Raw genomic sequence first — 20036 nt, 5'->3', positions numbered from 1 at the left:
TTACATCCCCAGTGATTTCAGGTTTCCTCATATCTGTGAAACAGATTTAATAAAATAGAAAAATTTAAGATAAGATTTCTGCAAGACAAGTGACTTCTAAAAGTTGCATAACTGATTATTTGTTTTACCATTGCTTTATATGTTAGCATTACATTATCTCAAATAACTGCCTTTTCACCCATTAAGGTGTTAGGCTATAATTATTTTAAGTTTGAACTGGCTGCAGTTTGGTCTTTATCAGTGTTAGTATGTATTTCCACATATGGTCAATGACATACCAGATCTGCTAACTAGGAGACAGACTGTCTAGGAACGATTAGCAGAATGACAGACATCGGATACATTTAGTTGGAAATGTCCCAACTGAACGATCATACTCTGACAACAATGCCCCTCGGAAAACAGATGACATACCAGTAAGAGTCTTGCACTCTAGTCAAATCTTTGTCAGTTGTCTCATGCATGTATGGGATTGCTCCTAGCTCGTAATAAAAAAACATGCATCTTTGCATATCCAAGAATCATCACAGAAACCCTGACTCTAAATCAGTTACCACAACCCACATTTAAACCTTTAATATTGCAGAGTGAACCAAAAGAAAGAAAGACTTTGTTGTTACTGACATCTCACCATTTGAATTCACAGCAGAAACAAATGCATTTTATATTAAAAATCTCTTATCAGTGTGCGCTTGCTGCTTCTTGTAACACATTTTTAAAAGGAGAAGTGATCTATCGTATGTGTTATCTATCTGTCTTTCTTCAACAACAGTATCAGGGCTATACAAATCAGGTCCCAATGTTTTAACTTGATATGTTCAATTTAATTTAAAATAGTGTTGGGCATAGATACGTTTTTTAAAATCTAGATTAATCTCACTGTAATCTTGGAATTAATCAGCAAAGAGCTGCTGTAAGAAGTACTCCAGTCAAAAATGCAATGATGATGTCCAGCCGTGAGACAATGCTTAGTTATCCTGTGGATTGACCTGGATTAAAATGGAACCGAAGAAAAATATTTGTTGTCCATGTTGTCCTGAATGATAATATACTGAACATGACACAGCTTATTTCTCATGACATTTTGCCTGAGTGTAAGTTGACAGTACAAAAAAAAGTAAATCGTGGTCTGAAGAAGCAGAAGTGTTTCAGTTAAGAACATGTACCTTCTTCTTTTGACAAGTCTTTTTGGATGGTGAGGTTTTCTTTTGCTTCTCCATTTCCATTACTGGTGACACACTCAACAGCAGTGAATACATAACAGAAAACATTTTGAATTGCTTGTTGTTATTGCTTGTTTGTTGTAATGTTTTTTAGCCTCTCTGTGACTGTTAAGTAATGTGCACCCTTTGTAAAAGAGGGAAGTACTGCAAATGTGCAGTTTTTTTAAAACCAGAAGCACATGCACTAAACCATGTGTTTTTGTGACTTGTGATGTGTTTTGAAGTGTTGTTGCTGTATGGCTGTATGTCATACTGAATTAAAAAAAAAAAAAAAAGTTGCTTCAACAATGCACAATGTGAATAATAAATACTGCGCATTTTTGTAAATGGTCTGTGTTACTGGCTAATATCTGCAGTGCCAGATGAGTAAAGATGGTCAAATGAACATTAGTCGTGTATGAAAAAGAAAACTCTTGTCTCTGTCAAACTGCATTGAACACCTAAAGACACTAATAGAGAAGTATATGTATTCACCCTGTTTGATCATTTTAACAGCATGCAGCATCTTAGGGAGCACCTCTGCATGTTTTAATTGTGCAGTATATGTATAGTTACTGTTGTCAAAGCAGCTGAAAGGTCAGTTGGTCGAGGAGAGATAAGTTAATACTAAAGTCACAGTTCCTTGTTGCAATCAAACTGCCTTTAATCATCACCGTACACACACTATAGCAATGAGAGGCCCAGAATGACGTACAGGATTAATTGTATACCAGCGGAGAAGTAGTCACACAAGTCCACATACTTGGTAACATTTGATAATGAAGGCTGTGTTCAACTATGACCAGTCATATAGGCAACAGGTTTGAAACCTTCAAGGACATGTTTTGGCGTCATATGTCCCTGACTTAATCTCATTGGTTGATATAATGTCGTTAGTGCTGTTCTCATGCCCTCAGAGTGGGGGGATATTGTCAAGTTATGTGTATGTGACCAGGCCAAAATTAATTTATTAAATGTAGACAACAACAACAAAGCCACCAAAGAATAAGAACAAGGCTTACAGGTTCCTAAAAACAATCAGGGGAGCAGAGATAAAAACCAAACAGGAGAGTAAAACTCAATTTAAAATTAAATTTATTCCACAAGACATAAGGATTGAATCTTTAAATTAACACAACCAATACAAATGCTTTTAAGAAAGAATACACACTTCAAAAATAGTTGGTTCGCAGGAGAGTTAAAACCCCATTAAAAGTTCAAGTCTATTTCAACTGCTCCTCCAGTGCACACTACCTCTCTCTATCACTCAATGTCCTCCTTGCACAAATCCCACGCTGATCCAAAGTCGTCGGATCTGTGGAGAAGTAGACAAGATGACTAGCGTGTTCCCCACTGCAACACTGCACTGACTCCGGCAACGTCTCTCTCTGGTCTACTTCTAACCCTTCTCAATATGACAAAGGGTATTCATGGTTTTCCTGGGCTTCAGAAATCTCGTTGCAGACCCAGGCCTGAGAGAATAGCGTTGACAGACATTGGCTGCAACATGTCTTGCACGGGGTGTGGGTGGGTGTGGTGCTGCCAGGGTCATCACACTTCATTTCAACTACTTAAAAACACATCTCACAATAGACTAAATGCAACAAGCAATTGAGAAAATTAAAAGCATGATTAAAACCACAGCAAACCAGGTAAGGTATTATAAAAAAAACAATAACATGTATTTTCACATTGTAATAAAATATGCAACAAATATAAAATACAAAATATAATATGCACATACATTTCTGACCCTGTGACATGCACAAGTTATGGTCATGTTCTCATTGTTTTAGCTTTCCACAAATGGATGTCTGTCCATTACCTTTCCAAAAACATTTCTTTTCTATTCCAGTACATGTCCTTTCTACAGTCATCCACTGTCAAGGTCAGTTGAACTCAGCCTCCATACATATATTAAACACACATTTTATATGATTACACAGACAGAGGAGGTCACACAGTTGTTTCCCTTTGTTCTGCACTGTGCTCTGCAAAGTCCTTCCTGTCCTATTTCTGATAACTTCCCTTTCTCACCTTAAGGTGCTAGATTATATCTACTTCAGCTAAGCACTGGCTACAGTTCTGTCTCAATCATGTAAGCCTGCAAAATGACCACTGTGGAATCTGTTAACACGGTAAAAGTGACATTATGACATTGAAACCATGACAAAATATGTAGGATGCAAGAATGGGTTCTAAATATAAGGCATATACGGTATGAGCACTTGTGCAAAAGGAACTAAATGGAGAGTAAGATGCAGTTACTCAAAGGGTAATGATTGTTTTGATATTGCTAGCAGTGATACAGTATAGTGAGACACATACTCACAAACATTTAAAATTGTGGAATATACAGTAACTAAATGCAACATGACATCTAGAGAATATATTTGACATTTTAAAGAATGTATCAAAGACTTGACTCACAAGCCCTCATCTATGGGGTACAAAATATTCTACAGTATTCCTCTTATACAGCATCATCTTATACAGCAAGGATTGAAACTTTTTAACAAGCAACAAACACTTTTGCACAGGCTACAAATGACTCACAGCTGAGGGGGTGACACCTAATGTCCTGAAATAAATAATAAATATATAAATAAAATATGGTGCATTGTTGCAGATTCAAATATCCACTAATATATTAGTTCTAACTTTACAAATCACATTTACAACAACAGTAAACTGTCACTTAACCCCATTCTTTATGTTTATGGGGTGGCACAATATTAGTAACACTGATCCAACCCACTATAGCCTCAATAATGAACATAAAGTAGAATTATCACTTGATTAATAATGTAAAAAAGATGAACATATGTAACCTTTGTAGAAGAAGAATTTATGGCAGACCTGTTGTATTGGATTGCATTAGATAGCGCAGGTGTTCCTAATAAAATGCTCGGTGAGTCTATGATTCAGCAGTGTCATCACAGACATAGACACAGTATGGACAGAAAAACTAAAACTACCTTTGTTACAGTTGAACCACTAATGCAGATATTCATACAAACTTAATGATGATGGTTGAGGAGACAGTTTATGAATCTTGGTGCAAAAAATCCTCCAGTGAAGTTGACTGAAAGACACTGTCAGCGCTGAGGGTGGCCAATGACATCGTACTCTGCTGATTGATCTCTTTTCTGCAGTGACATGTATGTTCTGTCCTCTTGAAGTGGTTTCACCTTTTTTCTAGTGCTCCTTTGGAGAAGAAGAAGAGAGTGAGCCATGCTTTGTTGTCTTAAAGTCTTCAGTGCATTAACAAAGGCTTCAAAATACAGAAGTAATAACATACCAAAGGAAAATCACGTAGATGATGCTGAAGACATTCACACTTAAAGATACACCCAGGACCCAGGGAAGGACTGCAGGTATGTAGTGCTGCACAGGACTTACTATGAGAAATGACATAATGTAGAGTGTATAACTGTTTCAGTGTTATGGTTATGCTGATAGCCCGTTTCCTCCCACAGGCTACCAGGCTGCTGAACATAGTTCCATTTCTCTCTAATCAGATTCAGTTGTATACTTTCAGCATTGCAGGTCAGATTCAGAGTGTTGCCTTCTTCAACAATTACATCCCCAGTGATTTCAGGTTTCCTCATATCTGTGGAACAGATTTAATATAATAGAAAAAATTTAAGATAAGATTTCTGCAAGACAAGATACTTCTGAAATTGAAAAAAAATATATATAATGATAGCATGTATACATACAAAATACATTTTTGATACTACCACTTGGGGGCGCCAAAGTCTAAAAAAAAATCTCTAACACTTTAACAGACAACCAAGGTGATTATATTCTAAACTTGGGCTCAGTGAGTCTACAAACCACCTGGAGGCATGCACAATGCTTTTATAAGTCCAAGAGCTCAGACTATTTTTGAAGTTACTGAATTAAAAACTGAAATGAATGAAAACTTCTGCAGTGTTCAAATGAAATGAAAAAAGCACAGACTGTAAGATGGCCAAAAGTTATTCAGGGTGAATATGTCAGGGAGATTTTTCTCTGCACTGATAATAATAATATCAATAATGATAATAATAATAATAATAACAAGAAGAAGAAGAATAGCAATAATAATAACAGAGTTTACAAGTGTTTTGACACAAAAATAAAAGGTAGTATAGTCCAAAAGTAAAGACACATGACAGAGAAAGCAATAACAAAGCCAATATTAAGACAACGACAGTAGAAGACAATAAAATCTCATGGTTGTAACTCAAGTTTCAGCTACCTCAATGAAGAGTATACTTACATTTAACTGTTATGTCAACTTCTTTGGTCAGGGTGTTGTTCAAATGTTTTGCTGTACACATGTACTGTCCAGCGTGTTCTGCTGTCACATTAGGGATGATAAGAGTGGCTGTTTGTGGGTCAATCTGCAGGTCAGTTACTGTGCGGCTCTGAAGATTAGTTTCTCTTCCATTTTTCAAAGTTTTGTTGGAGAGTTTAGTCCACATGATAGAAGACGGAGGGAAGCTTTCAATACTGCAGGTCAGATTCAGGGTCTCACCTTCCTTCAGACTTGTATTCCCAGTCACTTTAACTTCTTTCACATCTATAAAATGACGACATTTTATTAAATGTTATAACAGCCGTAATTTGCAACGTTTCCTGCTGTTGATGATGTAAAATTAAACCCAGTTCAGACCTGAGCTTTAGAAAATCACCAGAAATTACTTCTGAGGACATAACTTTGATAGTTTAGACAATAAAAATGACTGATTAAATACAGAACAGTATGTGCTACTTACAGGTCACATTCAGAGTCACTGTCTCCTCTGTAGCTGTGTCACCTGTGAAGCCGACCTTACAGGTGACCTGAGTGCCGTGGTGTTCAGCTGAAGCATTAAAGGTCAAAGTTGAGCTGTGTCTCTGTTTGAAAGCAGTCAGAGTCTCTGTCATGATGTTTCCTGTAATGTGAGAGTCATCCTCTCCTCTTCCTCTCAAGGTCCAGGTGATTGTAGGAACGGATCCAGCACAGAGACCAGGAGCAGTGCAGGTCAGTGTGGTCTGCTGTCCTTCTGTCAGCGGAGGAACCATCACTGTGGGCTTCTGACTCAGATCTAATAGTAGAGCAGTACATGAGTGGAATCAGGTCAATAGTCTCAAGATTATCATTCAATTAAGTTTGGGCTACAATATCAGATACTTTATTGAGGTAATAAGTAGGAAACACTATATCAGGAACTGTTTAAGCGCTTACTGGACTTCCACAGAGGTCGGCAAGTGCATCATGTACCAAATAATACTTGATGCCCAATTAAGATTATAAATGCATTGTTGGTGCAGTTCAGAGGTCCAACAATAAACATCATCAATGTATATATTCATTTTGTCTTCATACCTTTAACAGAGATAGTCGCTCTTAGAGGGAAGGTCAATCTGTCCATCCTCCCAAACTGTATACCAATAACTCTGAGCTGATATGACCCAGAATCTGACTCAGTGAGGTCATTGATGATGACGCTGCAGGTCTTTTGACTCAGGTCCGACTCCAACAGTGACACTCGTCCTCTGGACCCAGGTTGAACATATCTGTATTTGTCTGTGTGGAATATAGTACTACAGCTGCTACTAATTTGTTCACATTTGGACCAAACTATATGTTGGGGTGTGAAGGTATCATCAGTAGTGAAGGAGCACGGTATCACAACACAGAGTCCAGCCTCTGCTGTTATTTCTCCTTCAGGAAGAGTGATACAGTATCCATAAACCGGACAGTGTTGTCTTTGCCTCACTGATGCACCTGTTATTACAAATAGAGAGAGAAAAATGAGACAGAATATATTTAGATGACATTACCAGATAATATATTCAATAAATAATGTATACTACAAGTAGGATTGTTTCTTTTTCATATGAGTGTCTTGTCTTGTGTTGTCAGCAGCATTTAGTAGAAAACCCAAATATGGTTCAGAATTTATTGTCATCCACAATTTCTTTGGCAAACAAAATATTAATTTCAATTCTATATCCCAGAGTAGATGCTGTGAGTAATGCTACTAATGAGTTGCTGAATTCAGGGTTGAAAAATATACATAGTTGTCATTTGGAAACACTTCAGGAAAACAAATGTATGCATTTATTACAGCTGTTTACATTCTTAATGCTGGCATTGAAATAAGATGATAATAAAGATGTATACCTGTGTCAGCACTGGTGCCGCTCACAGAGAAGAGCAGAGTCGCCCAGAAGAGAACAAACATCCTAATTCGATGGCTGGGACAGTCGGTCTCTCCCCCCACAGGACAGCTGTCACACTAAAAATGCAGTAAACATGCAGGAAGTTCAAGCAAAGGAAGAGTTGACATCACAGATCTTAATACAGGATGTTACACATAAAATATTCCACAGTTGCAAGATGAAAATACGGTACTTTACGCAGTGATGTCAACACACTAAACATGTTTTATTGCTAAAAACTTTGTGACATATGTTCTAAGATTCTGAAGATATGAACTTGACTACATTACATTAATCATTTTTAAAAACATGACTATTAAACAATAAGTGTTTATAATCCCTGCCATATTGAAGGGCCCTAGTCAGTTCTTTTATCCTCTCATCCTCAAGCACCCTTTATCCAGTATCGAGATGTGATTTACTTTCTTTACCAGAGAAGCCAGGAATGTGGGAACACATTTTCAGAAAACTTAATTTTTACTCCAACTAAGAGCTTAAAAATACATTTTTAAAATGTGTCCAATGTTGTGTTTTACCTGTTTCTGTCTGCGGCAGTCTTCTCTCCACAGTCTCTGCTGAGTGTTTCTCAGTTTTCTCCACTCGTTGTGCAACAATGAGGTTTCAGGAAGTTTATGAGCAAGTCACTGAGCAACATTTCTCCTCTACTGAGACTGCCCACCAAATACAGTTATAGTGTCATAATGTATTTTTATTTAACTAATGATACATTTTCACCTTCAAAACTGAACATTACATAACAGAAAACATATTAAAATGCTTGTTGCTATTGCTTGTTTGTTGTAACGTTTTTGTACCCACTCTGTGACTGTTAAGTAATGTGCACCCTTTGTAAAAGAGGGAAGTACTGCAAATGTGCAGTTTTTTTAAACCAGAAGCACATGCACTAAACCATGTGTTTTTGTGACTTGTGATGTGTTTTGAAGTGTTGTTGCTGTATGGCTGTATGTCATACTGAATTTAAAAAAAAGTTGCTTCAACAATGCACAACGTGAATAATAAATACTGTGCATTGCTGTAAATGGTCTGTGTTACTGGCTAATATCTGCAGTGCCAGATGAGTAAAGATGGTCAAATGAACATTAGTCGTGTATGGAATAGAAAACTCTTGTCTCTGTCAAACTGCATTCAACACTAATAGAGAAGTATATGTATTCACCCTGTTTGATCATTTTAACAGCATGCAGCATCTTAGGGAGCACTTCTGCATGTTTTAATTGTGCAGTATATGTATATTTACTGTTGTCAAAGCAGCTGAACGGTCAGTTGGTCGAGGAGAGAGAAGTTAATACTAAAGTCACAGTTCCTTGTTGCAATCAAACTGTCTTTAATCATCACCGTACACACACTATAGCAATAAGAGGCTCAGAATGACGTACAGGATTAATTTTATACCAGTGGAGAAGTAGTCACACAAGTCCACATACTTGGTAACATTTGTTAATGAAGGCTGTGTTCAGCTATTACCAGTCATGTAGGCAACAGGTTTGAAACCCTCAAGGACATGTTTTGGTGTCATATGTCCCTGACTTAATCTCATTGGTTGATATAATGTCGTTAGTGCTGTTCTCATGCCCTCAGAGTGGGGGGATACTGTCAAGTTAAGTGTATGTGACCAGGCCAAAATTAATTTATTAAATGTAGACAAAGGAATAAGAACAAGGCTTACAGGTTCTTAAAAACAATCAGGGGAGCAGAGATAAAAAACAAACAGGAGAGTAAAACTCAATTTAAAATTACATTTATTCCACAAGACATAAGGATTGAATCTTTAAATTAACACAACCAATACAAATGCTTTTAAGAAAGAATAAACACTTGAAAAATAGTTGGTTCGCAGGAGAGTTAAAACCCCATTAAAAGTTCAAGTCTATTTCAACAGCTCCTCCGGTGCACACCACCTCTCTCTATCACTCAATGTCCTCCTTGCACAAATCCCATACCGATCCAAAGTCGTCGGATCTGTGGAGAAGTAGATAAGATGACTAGTGTGTTCCCCACTGCAACACTGCACTGACTCCGGCAACGTCTCTCTCTAGTCTACCTCTAACCCTTCTCAATATGACAAAGGGTATTCATGGTTTTCCTGGGGTTCAGATGTCTCTTTGCAGACCCAGGCCTGAGAGAATAGCGTTGATGGACATTGGCTGCAGCATGTCTTGTGCGGGGTGTGGGTGGGTGTGGTGCTGCCAGGGTCATCACACTTCATTTAAACTACTTAAAAACACACCTCACAATAGACTAAATGCAACAAGCAATTGATAAAATTAAAAGCATGATTAAAACCACAGCAAACCAGGTAAGGTATTATAAAAAAAACAATAACATGTATTTTCACATTGTAATAAAATATGCAACAAATATAAAATACAAAATATAATATGCACATACATTTCTGAACCTGTGACCACAAGTTATGGTCATGTTCTCATTGTTTTAGCTTTCCACAAACCTTTCCAAAAACATTTCTTTTCTATTCTGGTACATGTCTTTTCTACAGTCACCCACTGTCAAGGGCAGCTGAACTCAGCCCCATACATATATTAAACACACATTTTATATGATTACACAGACATAGGAGGTCACACAGTTGTTTCTCTTTGTTCTGCACTGTGCTCTGCAAAGTCCTTCCTGTCCTATTATCTGATAACTTCCCTTTCTCACCTTAAGGTGCTAGATTATAACTACTTCAGCTAAGCACTGGCTACAGTTCTGTCTCAATCATGTAAGCCTGCACAATGACCACTGTGGAATCTGTCAACAGGGTAGAAGTGACATTATGACATTAAAACCATGAAAAAAAATATGTGAGATGCAAGAATGGGTTCTAAATATAAGGCATATACGGTGTGAGCATTTGTGAAAAAGGAACTAAATGGATAGTAAGATGCAGTTACTTAAAGGGTAATGATTGTTTTGATATTACTAGCAGTGATACAGTATAGTGAGACACATACTCACAAACATTTAAAATTGTGGCATATACAGTAACTAAATGCAACATGACATCTAGAGAATATATTTGACATTTTAAAGAATGTATCATAGACTTGACTCACAAGCCCTCATCTATGGGGTACAACATATCCTACAGTATTCTTCTTATACAGCATCATCTTATACAGCAAGGATTGAAACTTTTTAACAAGCAACAAACACTTTTGCACAGGCTACAAATGACTCACAGCTGAGGGGGTGACACCAAATGCCCTGAAATAAATAATAAATATATAAATAAAATATGGTGCATTGTTGCAGATTCAAATATCCACCAATATATTAGATCTAAGTCTACAAATCACATTTACAACAACAGTAAACTGTCACCTAATCCCATTCATTATGTTTATGGGGTGGCACAATATTAGTAACACTGATCCAACCCACTACAGCCTCAATAATGAACATAAAGTAGAATTATCACTTGTTTAATGATGTAAAAAAGATGAACATATGTAACTTTTGTAGAAGAAGAATTTATGTCCGAGCTGTTGTATTGGATTGCATTAGATAGCGCAGGTGTTCCTAATAAAATGCTCGGTGAGTCTATGATTCAGCAGTGTCATCACAGACATAAACAGTATGGACAGAAAAACTAAAACTACCTTTGTTAAAGTTGAACCACTAATGCAGACAATACAAACTTAATGATGATGGTTGAGGAGACAATTTATGAATCTTGGTGCAAACAATCCTCCAGTGAAGTTGACTGAAAGACACTGTCAGCGCTGAGGGTGGCCAATTACATCGTACTCTGCTGATTGATCTCTTTTCTTCAGTGACATGTATGTTCTGTCCTCTTGAAGTGGTTTCACCTTTCTTCTAGTGCTCCTTTGGAGAAGAAGAAAAGAGTGAGCCATGCTTTGTTGTCTTAAAGTCAAACAAAGGATTCAAAATACAGAAGTAGTAACATACCAAAGGAAAACCACGTAGATGATGCTGAAGACATTCAGACTTAAAGATACACCCAGGACCCAGGGAAGGACTGCACAGGCAGGTATGTAGTGCTGCACAGGACTTACTATGAGAAATGACACAACGTAGAGTGTATAACTGCTTCAGTGTTATGGTTATGCTGATAGCCCGTTTCCTCCCACAGGCTACCAGGCTGCTGAACATAGTTCAATTTCTCTCTAATCAGATTCAGCTGTATAGCAACAGACTCTTCATTTACACTCTGCACATTTTGACCTCAGGATGCTTTATTATTTATCTGTATACACCATATGTATTTCTTCTAATCAATCAATCTCATTCGAAATGAAAAGCTGACATATTTTATCATCAACATTCTTATTAATGATATTTGGTGTTTACCCTCTTGCCTGTTTGTTTCTGTGATGTTGAGGTTTACTTTTTCCTCTCCATTTCCATAACTGCTGACACACTCAACAACAGTGTTTCTGTGGTCTGTTCCAGGCAGGGTGATGGTGCTGTTGACCGTGTGATTCAACGCAATAGTAATGACAGAGTACCCTGTGTGGCTCTCCAACAGTGGCCATTTGATGGTGGGTAAGGGAACCCCCTGACTGATACACACACAGGTCATAACATTCGACTGACTGAACTTCTCACAGCCTGAATTATTTGATATGTTTCGATACCCTGAAAAAAAACAGAATCACATCATAGCAAACATATTTTAAGCTGATAGGAAGTGTATCGTCATATTTTATCTTGTCTAATACGATCAGTAAACAGTACTTACAAGTCACAGTTACATCAGCATATGTGGTCAGAGTTGTGTTCAGATGTTTCGCTGTACAGATGTACCTTCCAGCGTGATCTGACCTCATGTTACTGATAAAGAGAGTTGACGTTCTATTGTTGAGCATGTGGGTAACAGTTTTGCTCTGCGTGTTGGTTCCACTTTTGGTTTCTGTGTTGTTCATTGGGTTGATTTCTGTGTTGTTCATTTGGTTGGTTCCTGTGTTGTTCTGCAGGTCAGTTTTGGTTGCTTCATGCTTTTTCTTGGAGCCAGGCTCAGTCCATGTGATGTCAGATGAAGAGTAACCACTGCAGGTCAAATTCAGTGCATCGCCTTCCTTCACAGTTGTGTTCCCAGTTATTTTGATATCTGAGATGAATATTAAAGGCATGTATAAATGGTGGTGTAAATTCATCATCTATGTTTTAACTGTGAGGTCATTGATTTAATTGGAAAAACAAAACTAATATGTTTCCTGTTTGATGAGCCATGTGGATGATACAGTCTGCTTAGTCCTAGTACAGTTTAATCCAGATATCCAGATATTTTCAGAAAAATGATCACATAAAATCATAAATTGTGAGATAATAAAGCATAGTTTCAATATTACTTACAGGTCACATTCAGAGTCACCGTCTCCTCTGTTGCTGTGTCACCTGTGAAGCCGACCTTACAGGTGACCTGGGTGCCTTGGTGTTCAGCTGAAGCATTAAAGGTCAAAGTTGAGCTGTGTCTCTGAGTGACAGCAGTTAGATTCTCAGTTTTTCTCTCTGTTAGATTTCCTGTTATTTCAGTGGCTTTCTCTCCTCTTCCTCTCCACATCCAGGTGATTGTAGGAACGGATCCAGAGCAGAGACCAGGAGCAGTGCAGGTCAGTGTGGCCTTCTGTCCTTCTGTCAGTAGAGGAACGATCACTGTGGGCTTCTGACTCAGATCTAATGAGGCATCAAGACACAAATAGCATCATAATGAGCAACCTACATTACATTGACCTCACATTAGACAAATATAATTAATACAGTGTAATAATATATAAATTGTTTAACATTTCAACTGAGCAGGAACATTGTAGGAGAAAAGAACCTCGATCAGTGATTGATAACAGCCAAACATGACTACAAACATGAATAAGTTCACCTGACTCATATAAGAAACACATTCTGTTGACTGTTTTCATTGAACAAGTTTTTTCAATATGTAGTTCTAATGAAAGCATCCATGTGAGATCTGTGCATTACATAAAGCATATACAAATAAAGCAAAGATGTCACAAATAAAATTCGATTTATATCTATTGTATCACACAGGAGGCAGAAACAGCACAGTTGAATGTTTCAAAATCACAGCACATAAAACAAAAATGAGTCAGTGTATAACTCAGTACCGCTATTTGTTATTGTAATTTGGGTGTACCAACACTTTTTTAGAGCCAAACATGTTGGTGCATATTGTAGCTTTAGCAAATAATACCATCATTGTTCATATAATACTGTGTATTTGTTACCTGTAACAGAAACAGTTGTTTTACGAGAGAAGGTGCATTCACTCTCCTTTCCACCCAGAGCACCATTAACTGTGAGTTGATATGATCCAGAGTCTGACTTAGTGAGGTCATTGATGACGATGCTGCAATTCTTCTTACTCGGGTCAGGCTCCAACAGTGACACTCGTCCCGTCTGCTTTTTGTTGGTTTCACTGGTGTCAAATATTTTGTTTAAGTCACAGTTTGCCTTATCTCCATCACATTTGTACCAAATTATGTTTTTGACAGTGAAGTCATCAGCAGCAGTAGTGAAAGAGCACGGTATCACTACACAGAGTCCAGACTCTGCTGTTATGATTTCTTCACTGAGAGCGATACAGTATTCTTTGTTATCGCAGGTTTCCCCCTCCCCCGCTGATTCACATATTACTGCAAAAAGGATAAAAAGGGAAAAACAAGAACACAAGATGTTTAGATTTTGATAATATGAGCCTCATTTATTTCAATGCTATTTCTAACTGTTAGGTCAACACATTGGTTTTCGTGATGACTGATAGCATTTCACTAAAGCTAGATTAGAGACACAGTAGATACATTATAATAACTTAGAAAACAATTAGTGTTTATTTTTGTCTCCTAATATAGTTTGGTAAATGCAAATTCTGGGTCTGCTAAATTTAAAACAAAAATAAATACTTGCCTGACAGGATAGCAGTTAAAAATACATCATACATAATATTTAACTTTAAATATTTTAAAGCCATTACCGGCTTTGATATTCAATATTTACAGTATATAACAAAGCTCAGTACACCCCGGTCAATACAATTAATTTAATTTAATTTAATCTAACTACACTAAAGAAGAATTAAGCCAATTGACTTGAATAACTGTAATGAAAGACTCATATTTAAGAACGAACAGCAACAAAAGTCAGAACACCGTCATCAGTGAGACTTTTTTTCTTTTTCTTTTTTTGTTTGCCCACCTGTGTTTTTGATGACAGATTTGAGTTTTCTGGCCATGGATGATACCAGTCTTGACTAAATAGGGTTTAAGGTTTCTTTCGCTTGAACTTCTGCTGTAAAATACTCTGAGGGTGTTCTATTGGATTCAGGTCAGGGGACAAACTTGTCCGATAATAGTTTTCACTTCTTTCTTCCCTTTTCTTTGTAGTGTGTTTGGGATCTTTGACATGTTTTTCCTCTCCTACCAAGTTTTAAAATGGCGTTATCTCATTCAGTAACTGAGGATACAAATTTGCATTCTTGGTGCCATCTATAGATCTCCTGTACACTTTTTGTACTCATGCAGCCCTCTATCAGCACACTTTCACCTCCATGTTTCATGGTCGGCACTAACCAGTCACAGTGGTAGTCCTGGCCATGTCCACACCAAACATGCTGTACCCCATCTGATCTCATGCTGTACCCCATCTGATCTAAACTCACTTATTTTGGCTTCATCTGACCAGAGAGCTTTTCTTCATTTTCCTTAGCAATTTAATCTTGCTGTTTAGTGAGTAGTTTTTCCTCTTGGACATTGTTCATGGATCTTTTCACTGTCTAGGCAGTCAGTGATACACCGATTTCTACAGATAAGCCTCATGCCAAGTCAGAAACATGAATAAATAGCGAATTGTGCACGCTGTCACTGCACTTCCTGTTATCGGTAGTACGGGTCCTCCTGTACCTTCAAGCCACTGCTGCAACTGTGCTTTGGCTTCTGTTCCGTAGCCTAGTGATGATATATTACCATCATCATCTTTATGAGGTCTCATAATCTGGTTTCTTCATATTCAGCAATGATGAGCAACTTACAGTATGAGCAGTGTTGCATGAGACACAACCAAGGCCAGAAAAGTTGTGACGTTCACAGGTTCTTTTATACCTTTGCTCAGGCAATTAGTCTTAATTGGAAGTCACAGATGTAATTATTTTTTTGTTTCAGTGGTCAGAGGTGTACTCACTTTTGTTGCACTGAAGTTGTACTAAGAGGCCTATATTTTCAATTTAGTCTATGTAACCTTTTTGTTTTTACAAACGAGTACAATAAAATACACTTCTCAAAATACTACAATTAGTATAAGATGATAGTATTTTGAATCATTTAATCTCATTGTGATATTGCACAGGCACGTACTCAGTTTTGTTAAATACTGCATATCAAGATTACAATTCAGCCACGTACTCTACCTTTGTCAGCAATGCTGCATCTCACAGAGAGAAGCACAGCCGCCCAGAAGAGAACAAACATCCTTATTCGATACTTGAGACAGTCAGTCTGTCCACAGAAGACACTCGTCCTTTCAAAAGCACAAAAATATTAAATGAACAAACAGGAAGTTCATCTTGTGAAACTGGATCAGAAACAGCTCCACAGATGACAGTTTACGGCATAGTTTCAAACTCTGGATGTTGCACATTCAGTTCATTTTGTGAGATCAATACATTTGGTTAACATCTTCTCCGGGGTTGTAAGTCCCCTGACTTTATTTTTTTAAACAGTTTGTGATATTATTCCAGAAAGCTGCTAGATGAAGCATCCCTACAATAAATATCCACAAACTCCCTAAACCCAGACTTTTCCAATTAATTGTCCACCCAGGAATTTCAAGAGATGAATTTAAAAGAAAGGAAGAATAAATCACTTCTGTAATTTCAGTTTATAATTTAAAGTGTCGTTTAAAAAAAAAAATAGGATAATATTGTATTTTACCTCCTTATACTGTAACAGCTGCTGTCTTCTCTTCACAGTGATCTCTGCTGAGTATCTCTACTATGAACTGAGTCTTCCTCTCTTCCTCCTTTTGTGTACACCTTCCTTTTTTGCATATGACGGAAGTGTCTCTACACCACACTGGCTATTATTTCCTCTCTTCTTAAGACTTAACAGCCTTTTATATCACATTACAGTACACACACACATTGATAAATATTGCACATGCAGATTTTTATTGCTTAATCTTCTTAATACATTATGTACATAACTGGATGTGCATGACTTTGAATGGGCTGCATCATTAGTTATCTGATGTGTCAGTTGAATAATGGTCGAATGTGAGAGGAAGTTAAAAGATGATAACTCCTCTCATTTACTAAATGCACTAAATACCTGCAGACCCATGACATACAGATCTACAATCATGTAAACTGCATCATTTGTGGAAGTCTGTTGTGGTTCATGGTTTTATGGTTTATTGTGAAACGTCTTTAAGTTCTCTTCTCAGAAAAATTGCTGAACTGATGATTCATTTTAACATTGCCTTATATGGTATCATTGCATTCTTTCAAATAGCTTCCTGTTCACACACTTAAGTGTTAGACTATAATTATATTTAGTGAGAACTGTTTGCTACAGTTTGGTCCTTATCAGTTACCACAAGCCATATTTAACCTTTAATACTGCAGAGTGAACCAATCGAAAGAAAGACTTTTGTTGTTACTGACAACTCACCATTTGAATTCACAGCAGCAGCAGATGCATTTTATATTAAAAATCATCAATCATCTGTCTTACTTCAACAGCAGCACTAGGGCTATACAAATCAGGTCATTTACCTTGAAATATTCAATTGAATATATAATCTTAATATTTTTATGAAAATGATTGCAACTGACATGTCATCTTCATTCATTTCATGAAAGTATTAGAAAAAAAACTTTTATTTAACATTCATGTAGAGATAGATAGCCATTCCATTCAAAATGTACAGTCCTCATACTGGCCAAAATTAATATCTGAAGTCCAGCTGAAGCTAATACGAGGTATCTGCAGTCCAAGTTCATCAAATCCAGTGTGTATCCTCAAATGTTACAGCCAATACTTGTTGAAATATTTCAGTCTGGACGGAAGTGGTGGACTGACCAACCAACTGTAAGACTGACAGACTCATACTGCCATCCACAGAGCCATGCTGCTAACTAATAAAAACTAAATATAATGTTCAATTTTGCCTAAAGCAGACACTTGAATAAACCACAGGGACATTTTGGAGCACATACAGTACTTATCCCAGTTAAATTAAGGAAAGGCAAGGCAGCTTTATTTATGTAACTCATTTCATACCCAATGGCAACACAATGTGCTTTACATGAAATTAATATTTAACAGAATTGGAAACAAAAAACATAAAAACATGCCATTTGAAAAATAAAAATAAAACCCAATAATAGTAAAAAATACTAACACATTACACAAATAAAATAAAAACAAAAATACAGAAAAGTAGAAAAAGAGAGAAAAAAATAAAAACTAGACCAGAATAGAGCATTAAATATAAGGTTGCAGCATAAAATAATGATTTGCTTTAAAATCATTAAAAGGACATATAATGCAAATTAAATATTTAAAAAATGTTTTGAAAGATAAGCACAGGAGAAGAAAATGTTCACTGTTGGGGCTGATTTCAGTTCTGCTGCTAGTTTGTACCAGTTGTGTAAAAGCTGCTTCACCATGTTTAGTTTGAACTCTGGGCTCAACTATCTGACCTGAGTCAGTAGATCTCGGAGCTCTACTGGGTTTATATTCTACTAACATGTCATTCATGTATTCAGGACCTAAATTAAGGAATAACATAATTTGAATTCTTGACATCTTCCAGTCCATTCTAGTTGCATGAATATATTTGAACAGCCTTAAAGCGTAGATCTGTGAAGTGACCCGATTACTTCAGTTTACTCAAAGGTCAAATTCTGCTTTTAAAGATCACTGTCCTGTGGTAGAAAGCTTACACAGTGCTGTCATTTACACATCAGAATAATAATCCATCACGTCTGAAGAACAGACACTTCTTCCTTAAGTGACTCCACTAAGCTTTACAGTCATACATACATACAACACCACATCCTCCACTTCTTCCTCCACTTTTTCTTCTCTCTTAATTTCTGCGTACTCTGTCTCTGTGGTCTCTCACTTCTTTGCTGCCCCCCTGAGACTTCTTCTTTTCAACACACAGAAGTCAATGCTGGCGTACTCCACGTCTTTTGCTGCACCGTTGAGATCAGGGGCTCCTCTCTCCACTCCTTCAGCTCCATCTTTTGGTGCCTCTTGGTAGTGAGTTTGATTATCTTGCACTGCTTGATCAGGATGTATCTGTCAGGAATAATACAGAAAGCATGAACCAGTCAGCAGCTGCAACAAGCCAGAAACTGTGTACACCATGCATGAGATCGTACATTTACATTATTGCTGATGCTTTTCTCCCATGTCATGTTTTAATGTTCAGTTATTAAGCGCTACAACTGGTGTCCATTTATTTGTTGAAAATAACTTTGAAGCAAGTCTTGAAGCTTGTTTGAGATACTGCAGTCGATCACAACTTGTATCAGTTTTAATCATAGTTGCACAACTGTAATTAGTTAATGGCAAAAGAGAACAAACATGGTGTTGACTTTGATCACTTGAAAAACTATAATGAAAGATCCATATTTAAGAAAAAGTCAGCACACACGTTCATTAGTGAGACTTTTATTTTTTTATGCTTTGTATGCCCGCCTTTGTTTTTGACCATGGATGATACCAGTCTTGACTAAATATGTCATACTTCACAGATAGTTATTTTCAGCTGATCTTTTGTGACGTTAGTCTTAACTTGAAGTCACAGGAGTAATTATTTTTGTTTCAGTGGTCAGAGGTGTACTCACTTTTGTTGCATTGAGGTTATACTTAGAGGCCTGTATTTTCAATTTAGTCCGTCTAACTGATTTGTTTTTACCATCAAATATGATAAAATACACTTCACTCTCAATATACTAAAATTAGTATAAGATGATACTATTTTCAATGACTTAACATTTTAGTAACATTGCACAGGCATGTACTGAGTTTTGTTAAATACTGTAGATTACAATTCAGTCACATACTCTACCTTTGTCAGCAATGCTGCATCTCACAGAGAGGAGGAAAGCCACCCAGATGAGAACAAACATCCTAATTCGATACTTGAGACAGTCAGTCTGTCCACAGAAGACACTCGTCCTTTCAAAAGCACAAAATAATTAAATGCTCTGAACAAACAGGAAGTTCAGCTGATGAAACTGGATCAGAAACAGCTCCACAGATGACAGTTTACGGCATAGTTTCAAACTCTGGATGTTGCACATTCAGCAATTTTGTTAGATTAATACATTTACTTAACATCTTCTCCAGGGTTGTAAGTACCCTGACTTTTTTAAAGCACTTTTTTGATATTATTCCAGAAAGCTGCTAGATAAAGCATCCCTACAATAAATATCTAAAATCCCCCAGGACCCAGCCTTTTCCAATTAACTGTCCACTCAGGAATTTCAAGAGATGAATTTAAAAGGAATGAAGAATAAATCACTTCTGTAATTTCTTTTTACAATTTAAAGTGGTATTTAAAAAAATTAAGGATAATATTGTATTTTACCTCCTTATAACAGCTGCTGTCTTCTCTTCACAGTGA

General features: G+C 36.9%; 2 protein-coding genes and 1 long non-coding RNA gene across 3 annotated transcripts; all 3 read right to left on the bottom strand.

Annotated features, from left to right (window-relative positions):
- Positions 1-4300: 4300 nt before the first annotated feature.
- LOC128366200 (sialic acid-binding Ig-like lectin 14) lies at positions 4301-7423 on the bottom strand. Its single transcript, XM_053326882.1, has 7 exons — positions 7363-7423; positions 6562-6963; positions 5969-6280; positions 5470-5772; positions 4738-4815; positions 4504-4603; positions 4301-4409 (listed from the first exon to the last, which is right to left on the bottom strand). The coding sequence occupies exons 1-7, from the start codon at positions 7421-7423 to the stop codon at positions 4301-4303; spliced, it is 1365 nt and encodes a 454-aa protein (XP_053182857.1).
- Positions 7424-11140: 3717 nt separating this feature from the next.
- LOC128366197 (sialic acid-binding Ig-like lectin 5) lies at positions 11141-15023 on the bottom strand. Its single transcript, XM_053326880.1, has 8 exons — positions 14972-15023; positions 13631-14038; positions 12741-13061; positions 12346-12495; positions 12127-12240; positions 11736-12023; positions 11334-11439; positions 11141-11249 (listed from the first exon to the last, which is right to left on the bottom strand). Exons 1-8 carry the CDS (start codon positions 15021-15023, stop codon positions 11141-11143), a joined length of 1548 nt encoding a protein of 515 aa, XP_053182855.1.
- A 3555-nt stretch (positions 15024-18578) lies between these two features.
- LOC128366061 (uncharacterized) lies at positions 18579-20036 on the bottom strand. The gene is made up of 3 exons (XR_008321852.1): positions 20001-20036; positions 19479-19588; positions 18579-18703 (listed from the first exon to the last, which is right to left on the bottom strand). It is a non-coding gene; the product is annotated as an uncharacterized LOC128366061 (long non-coding RNA).

The sequence above is a fragment of the Scomber japonicus genome, chromosome 10, assembly GCF_027409825.1.
Source record: "Scomber japonicus isolate fScoJap1 chromosome 10, fScoJap1.pri, whole genome shotgun sequence".
NCBI lineage: Eukaryota > Metazoa > Chordata > Actinopteri > Scombriformes > Scombridae > Scomber > Scomber japonicus.
This window is presented reverse-complemented; position numbering and strand designations above follow the sequence as displayed.

Bases quoted from the DNA above. Each gene is read 5' to 3' on its own strand.
- LOC128366200 (XM_053326882.1), bottom strand. From the start codon at position 7,423: ATGTTTGTTCTCTTCTGGGCGACTCTGCTCTTCTCTGTGAGCGGCACC. The intron at 5,773-5,968 runs GTAAGTAGCACA...GTCATTTTATAG, and splicing joins AGTGACTCTGAATGTGACCT to ATGTGAAAGAAGTTAAAGTG. The intron at 4,816-5,469 runs GTAAGTATACTC...TCTGTTCCACAG, and splicing joins AGTTGACATAACAGTTAAAT to ATATGAGGAAACCTGAAATC.
- LOC128366197 (XM_053326880.1), bottom strand. From the start codon at position 15,023: ATGGGGTACAGCATGTTTGGTGTGGACATGGCCAGGACTACCACTGTG. The intron at 13,062-13,630 runs GTAACAAATACA...ATGCCTCATTAG, and splicing joins AACAACTGTTTCTGTTACAG to ATCTGAGTCAGAAGCCCACA. The intron at 12,496-12,740 runs GTAAGTAATATT...TATTCATCTCAG, and splicing joins GGTGACTCTGAATGTGACCT to ATATCAAAATAACTGGGAAC.